This window comes from Echinococcus granulosus (genome assembly GCF_000524195.1).
Source record: "Echinococcus granulosus chromosome Unknown EG_S00222, whole genome shotgun sequence".
NCBI classification, from domain to species: Eukaryota; Metazoa; Platyhelminthes; class Cestoda; order Cyclophyllidea; family Taeniidae; genus Echinococcus; species Echinococcus granulosus.
The window spans coordinates 22,602-30,553 of NW_020170602.1; the positions used below are offsets into that span (position 1 = coordinate 22,602).

Below are 7,952 nucleotides of genomic sequence, written 5' to 3' on the forward strand. Positions count from 1 at the left end.
CCTATCTTACTGCAGCGATTATCTACAAGTCAGCAGTCTGCAGTGTTAGGCAGAGAAGTCAGCTATGCGAACCCCACTACCTATCCTGCACCAACATCAGCATCACCCTCATCCCCCTCATTAATTGCTACGACCTTTGCTAAGCAACGTGGCTCATAGAGACGGAGTTTAATAACCCACGTATAAAGGGCAGAAACTAAGCTACCGACACCTTTGCGTTTTCCATTAAGGAAAAAAACCGATTTCCAAAGAATTGCACGAACATGACCACCTATCTCTTGGTGACTAGGAAGATTCCTACCACAACTCGACGCTACAACTCCTCCACATACTTGAGTGAGCTACTCGGATTTGTCGAACCCAAAAGCTGATCTTCGTATTCCTTCACGGTGACTATGCCATATCACGGAAACATCGTGATCGTGAATTCTGTCCTTCGGTCAGCAGCTTGAGTTCGTGGTGGGTTTTCTTGTAGCGTGAAGTCTCTGTGAAGTCTCTCACAACATACTCAGGACATGGAATACGCCTTTGATTTGATTTGATTTCTTTATGTAAAGCGTAGTAGAAATTAGGCGGTACAGTCTCTCGTACACACATAATCCCAATCAGAATTGCTATTACGCATTACTTTACACGTTTGTACACATTTAAATTCACCTCTGATATCGCATTGAATGTGCATGAATGCGTAAGTCGGTGTGAAGAGCAACACACGACTTGATACCTTAATGTCACTTGGTGTTGTGAATACACACGTTCAAACACTGATTGGTTTTTTTTATCCAGAATGTACTACAGCACATATTCTGTGCAATTAAATACTATAAACGACATATTCAACGTCAGTTACTTTGAGATGCTTCAGTGAAATGGGGGACTCTTATGCGTTTCACAAATTTTAGCGACCATTCCTCTTATGCGTTCATTTTCACCGGTCCCGTAGCCTTGAGTCTCATCACAAATCCTAACTTACAGGTAGTCTCATCTGAGCAGAATCTTTGCTCCATCTGTCATAACGTGTGATAAGTGCTGCGTACAACAATTGCGGATTGCGTGATGGATTGCTTCTCTTGTCTGCACAACATTTAACTTAACATGACGTAGGGAAATTTTCCTCTCAATGTTTAGGGTTTTAAATTTTCAGATCCTACAATTGGGTAAATATTTTAGAGTCGTTGCTGACTCCAATCAACTGAACAGGTAACATACTTACGATAGTTCTTCATCGACTTTCAACCTTAATGAGGAAGCTCCAAACCAAAGGTGGAAACATTTGCTGAGCTGTAACGGCCCTTCGACAAGCCCTCTGATAGATTAATTCCTAGTGAATATTTGCCAATTACAACCATTAACCTAAATTCATGAAGCTGATTTCAAGTGACCCGATTATCAGTGGTTTTATCTCAAACAGCACATCACGCACACTCAACTCGTGTGCCCCTAAGTAACAATCTACATCACCACGTGAGGCGGTTCTTGATAGATATCAACGCCGACGAATGAGAGAGGCCTACATCTACTCAATGTGGTGAGGCAGCGCTTATAGTGCCTCTTCTTCAACCACCACACCCATGAGGCCACTCATATTCCAAATCACTTGGTATGATTAAATTCTAGGCTAAGACATACATGAAAACCAGCACACAGTGTCTTCAGAAGGCCATTTCCATCACTTTACATCTATGTAAGAATGGAGATTTGTGTTCCATATTGTTGCGGTTGGACAAGTAATGAGTGCATTTATGAGGCTAGATTGGCAAATCGTGTTTGGAAATGAAGGTTATATCCTTATGAGAAAGTGAATAATAATTTAAAGTGCCCAAATCCGACTCATACAGCGAAACACCTTGTTTGTTTTGCACATCGCAATAGGAAGCCCTGTTCACTAAATTCGACCGAAATAACTTAACGAAAAAATTCTTTCGCATTAGGCTGCTTGTAGTTAAAATTAGTAAAATTGTGCTCTTTCCCTGCCGCTTGAAAATATGACGGCATGGTCACTTAACCGTGTCAATATCGTTTATTCTATACGTAATGCAATAACAAAATTCCCTTTATACTACTATGGCTTACTGTAGTTACAGTTGGCTCCTGCCGGCCTCATGCACTCCAGTTAATTTTTTGGGGTCGGGACATCCAACATGCGTAAGCACTCTTACCGCAGCTACCCACACAACCGGTGGATATACGCGACCCACCAACTGCAAATAATTTAAACTCTCATTGAAGTGAACAGGTCTGCCAGATCCAAATTCCATTTAATTGTTACAATTGAACGAGAATCAAATGTCAACTATCGTTCTTCTCTCACTCCAATCAACATCATCCAACGGGGCAATAACTGCGCCTCGAAATCTAAATCTCTTCTGTTTTTGGTAGAATGATTGTGTAAGTCCAGTTGCCACACAGAATCGGAAGGGTACCACCTTCCCCAATATTTTACCAATGGTTTTCAGAGTGAAGGTTTAGAATGGTGTCTGACTACTCACGCAGAGGTAACCACTGTTCAATAAGGCAACACAGTCGATTACCTTACTCAATAACTAGTGGAATAACAATCTGTATTGTACCCTATGGGGCAACTGTTGCACATCTTTGGTGTAGGTGAAAAAACTGGCCTCAAAGTGTTCAGTATATGGAGGAATTTCCTAAATTTGATGAAGGTAGTCCACACCAACAGCAGTTAGAGGAACATTTTGGCCACTAGGTCGGGTACCCTAAAGGCTGTAGCTAAGGCAATTGGAGAATAGTGCCACTGTTGCCCTCCAAGTCTTCCTCAGTATCGTGCCAAGCCACACCAGCATGAAGATCACGCAGTGCTAACCCACAGTAGGATTGAAAGGCAACTGGTATGACTTAAAATGCATGCCCTAAGGCGGATCTGCAATCCAAGCAGACTCAAGGGTCAGCGAAATTAAACAAAATAGCACATGACTGCAAATTTCAGAGCCTCAATACCGTGTTACAAATTTATGGTGGGTACATTGATAATAATGTCCTTAAAATCGGCGGATATATGTGCCTCGGAATTCCACTGAAATACGCCCCAGCTGGTTATAGGAGATGGGCAAAATTTGTCAGGCTATTCTGGTGTGCAAATGTTCTTCAATGCAAAGAGTCCTTGTGCTCGTGAAACCTACCACAATGACTAAAAGTTTAGATATTAGGGTAATGCTATTAGTTTTTTATGCATTAGGAAGCAATGTCGGCATGATCTGAATCGCAAACTTTACTTCGTTGCCCATTTTGACAGTGAATTCTGACAAACCACCATCATTTCTTACGGATTCAAAAGCGTTACGCCAGTACAAAAAGTGATGTCCTAGCAATCTTTGAATAACTATTCATTGCGGATATTAGTTTGCTCCGCAGCAGTAAGTGTGATTGAGACAGCTCTGTACCTTCAATAGTTGATAATTTGAATGCGTAATTCCTTTTTCTCTCTACTGGGGATAGGGAAATATGAAGCATGGGGTAGTTATGAAGTGCCCTAACGATCATCATGAAATCGATAGGGAGTTTTAAGCAAGCTTTAATTAAATTTTTCGAGGGTCAAAGAATTAAAAACTACAAATTTCTATGTTTAATTTCGACATCGGTTTGCAACAATATACGCTGTTGGGGGCGGATGAACGATTTTGATAACAAGGGCATCTGCAAACAGAAGGCCTTTTCTTGGTGCTATTTCATAAACAGCTGCTAAACGTAAGAAATTAAAAAAAATTTACTCTACAGACTTAATAAAAGTAGATTTTGTTTTTTTAATGGCTAGCATTCTGTTTGTCACCACACGCGATTGGAGTCAGGGAAAAGATGTACCCATTTGGCAAAATTCATAAGAAATTCTATCTCCAGTTTTGACTATTTATATGATGAAATTACTCGAAACCCACTTTTTAGTTATTGGCAAAGCTTGAATTTGTGGTAGTAACTGGTACAGTTAGTGCTTTCCTAAAGGGAAGAACAATGCATTCCGGATCGATCGCCCAGTCAAAAAACACATTACCTCAATTCGCGAATCAAGCACAGATTTAATATCCTACACAGTTCTCATAGCAGCTTTGCCCACATTTGCTTAAAGACGCAGTATTGAGGCTTGTGGAAAGGTTGGAATGTAAAGCTATTGATGTAATTTAAACTCGAATCTTTGTAAGAATGCTTTATGGTTTGAGAAAGCATCTTACGCTTTGCATTTTGGGCGGAAATTTATGTTAACTAGGGAAGACATTTAAATTGTAGTTGTGCTGCTTTGTTGCATTTTGAAAATCAGATCTTTCCTTACTGTGGTCCAAGAAAAGTAGGTAAGAAATATGAAGGCAGAATACTTTTAAGTCTGAACTGTAGCAATGTCTTTGGAATCACTGACAAATTGTCACCTAGTACCATGTATGTGTGCTATCCACGCAGCTCGTGCACAGACTCTATAAGGCTTATTAATTGGGAAGTCTGCGAAGCGCGATCTGTTACATTTCTAACAAAATCCTCACGTCTTGTGAATTATTAGTGAAGTCGAATATTGCTGGGCGTTAAACAACACGCAGACTATGCGGTAATATTTCCCTCTTGTGACTTCTAACTGTTTACCTTCTCAGCACAGGGAGAAGCGATAGCCGTCTCTACGAAACATCGTACAGTTAGTAAAGACAAGAAAATTTCCTTTATGAAATCTTCTGTTTTGTTACCACTTAATGTTCCGAGTTCCCCTTTAAAATTTGAAGCATTAAACATGCATCCTCTCTACATAATAAACATTGCCGTGTAAAATTTGCCTCTTTCTAGGAACTCCCAATAAAAATAAAATTGTCCTGTCATTATTATTATTCGCAGTAATGCTACAACTGATCTGGTTACACAACAAATAAGAAGTTACAGTAGTTACTTATTCTACCCCTGATTCAACTACCCTAACCTAGCGTTGTCGAACGAGGGTCCAAATCTCTTTTTCACTAGGCCTTATTCCTATTGTATGGTCTAATCACAGTCGGTTAAATTTCACTTGATGGTCAATGAGAGCGGGGCCTGAGGTGAAACTGAGCGAAGGTCAATATGGGTATTGAGAAACTTCTAAGAAAGCTTAAACTTATCATAATCTCCTTGAAGCTGCTGGGCCATTGGCTTCTTACCGCTGGCATCCTAGTTGGTTCCCTCCGTCATCACGAGATTACCCTATGGGAAAGATGCTGCTGATGGTTGTGCTAACCCTGGAATAGTAGTGATAAACTCGCCGTTAGACCAATAGACAGAACAAGAAAGTGTGCTCAGGCGCTATTGGCAGACTCAATTTTCCTGACGTACCTGAGGTTTAGCCACTTTTATACCTCTCTAGCTCTGAAGGACAGGTTTTGACACGGCGAAGAAAATTTTGTTGTAATCGAAGAAAGTAGATCTCCAGCAAATCTTCTCAGTTACGTTTGGACTTCTTGTTGGTCATTAGCATTCACCATTCCAAAATTCCATTAGCTTGCTGGTCCTACGCCTAGAGTTTACTTATCCATTTATTCTAGCCACTCACGTGTTGGCACGTCATTGTGATCAAGCACATGCCCTCAGTAGACGCAAAGTGGAAGTGGGAGCTCGCCTTAATTAACCATACATCCTGAAATTCCCTAGTGGGGATTAGTTTGGTTCTCAACTGGGAGTAGAGTGCTATCCCATAGGCCTGCGGATGGCTTTAGTGATGACTAAGATTTTTTCGTCTTAGACATACTCAGAGTATAAAAGCTGGAAATGGTACCCTGCTGAACTAATCTTAAGTAGTTCGACACTTACATATATGTGCTAAAATAGTCAAAAGATGATATGTAGATGACAATTCTGGGAACCCTATTGCCTGGAAAACAAACATTGTTGTAAATTTTTCTTTATCGAAAGTTTATCTGCAAAACAGAAAGAATCATTTTAATACTTCGAGGCCCATTCATGACCTTGCCTCTGAATGTACGTCTAGTAGGTGTTTTAATCAAGAAAGACAATACCTATTGGGTGATTTGTTGAATGGGGCCAGTAACAATAAAAAATCTTTTAATATGCTTCAAGAAGTGATCCAGTTTGATTTTAAACATACTTCCCATTAAAGTAAGTTAATATTAAGGATAGTGAACTCTCTGTGCTCACATGTCTAAGAACGTGGTTATAAGATAACTATCGCTTTAGAGGCACAGCAATTGTTTTCCTTGATGGTAATCAAGTTCCGATCGGAGCTGGTTTAAATAGGCAGCAACAGTGCTCTGTTGTTTTATGGGGAATTCGAGGTGAGAATCGGCACCACCTAACATGCACGGATCACTCAGCTAAAATGTCATTGACATTGAGTGCCCTCTATTTCCGCATTCCAGAGTTAGAAATCCAACCTATCACGGAAGAACCAGGTCTGCGAGTCCTCAATTAAATGGATGTAATAAACACATTAACAATCATTTCTACTCATTTAAATTAATCCGAGGTGACTCTTATTTACCATTGTCTGCATGGAATCGGAGTCGCTGTGGTTCAGTGGGCAAGAGTTCTAATTCCAAAAGTCGACAAAAACCTGCCAAAATTCAAATGTGGAAACAAAGTTGAACCGTTTCCTTTCAAGCAAAATGGTTTCACTTAATAGTTTTTAGGGGCATTTGAATGACTCATGTCTGACTGTATACAAGGGTATACTCATTTCATCTGGGTCAAGAACTGTTCGTATCGTATGCACACTTCGGCCATTACCATCAACCAAATGCTCATCACACAATCCCAAAGATGTGTTGCCTCTCTCCTCCTCAGGTATGGGACAACGGTGAACAAAGGCATATCTTTCCATCAGTTTTCTACAGTCCATGTATTCGGGGACGACTGACTTCTCTAGAGCATGTGAATAAGAATGAGATGAGCAATACTGTTCCTTTGTTGAATAGTAACTTCGGAGAAAACTAATAGGTCTTCTTGGTGCCGGATACCAGCGTTTGCCGAAGGGTCTGTAGGTAAGAGGAAAGATGTCACTCATGTTAAATTTGTGATATCTTTCATGGAACTCCTGTCCTCTCACAGCATCAATTTCCCTGTAGTAAAAGATGTCAATGAATGGCCAAGCCCAGGGTCTACGGAAAAAAGCATGGCTGCCAATTGTGTTTAGGTCAGTTTTGGCACCTTCTTCCAGTGGCTTAAAAAAGAGCTTGTCTCGATTGTGGTGCCAAAACATTCCAAATTCAGGTTGAAGATTTGTTAGGGCCTCTTGAATTCGTGAACGATGGCGAAGGTGGACACACAAATCAGCATCATCGTCCCAGGGAATAAGGTCATGATGTTGAAGTGAGCCAAGCAGGGACCCAGAACCAAGGAACCACTGATCTTGCAGTTTCAAGGAAATCATAACCTGTTCAAACTGACTAATAAGCCTTTCCAAGGTGGCGTATTGGCCAGGACTCATTTTCATGTCGAAAGGTGCCAAGTTCGCAACCATCAGATTGTTGCTAATATTTGGTCGCTTTACATTTGGCCATGGAATGGAGTCTAGATCCAGTAGGTAGTCTGGATTTGACCCTTCTTCTGGTCTTACGATGTAATGGTGGGTCGAAGGTGGGGGCTCAAACACTCGACTAGAGTGCGTAACGCGGTGATAATAAAAGGCGAACAAAAAGAGTAGAACCGCGACTGGGAGGACTATGGCAACTTTGTAAACATTGCACGGCATCTACAATGAGGAAAGTGTGAACAATAAATCAGCTTGCTAGTGACATGGTCTTTATCAGTTTTAAAATTAATGGCCGAGTGACAACCGCCTTCCTCTGTTTCGTTTTCATAATGGCTTCATGCCCAGTGAGTCAGTATATGGCTTGTATCGACTTTGTTAGATTCCAGGGTAAGCGTGAAATGCCATCAGAAAGTAAGGCTTTTGTACCATGCATTCACCAGGTGACAAGGACATTCCATGAGTGCAAGAATCAGCGTATTTTTGCATTCCCATGCATAGAAGTGGT

The 7,952-nt window shown here is 40.8% G+C and overlaps 1 protein-coding gene across 1 annotated transcript in view; it reads right to left on the reverse strand. All coding sequences in view use genetic code 11, as the record gives it.

The window, feature by feature from the left end:
* Positions 1-6,601: 6,601 nt before the first annotated feature.
* EGR_10460 (hypothetical protein) overlaps positions 6,602-7,952 on the reverse strand; it is a gene marked incomplete at both ends in the record, with an annotated part of 5,183 nt that continues 3,832 nt past the window's right edge. The window contains one exon of the mRNA XM_024499709.1: positions 6,602-7,666. Coding sequence (XP_024345874.1) covers positions 6,602-7,666 — 1,065 coding nt within the window. The remainder of the gene's footprint in view (positions 7,667-7,952) is intronic.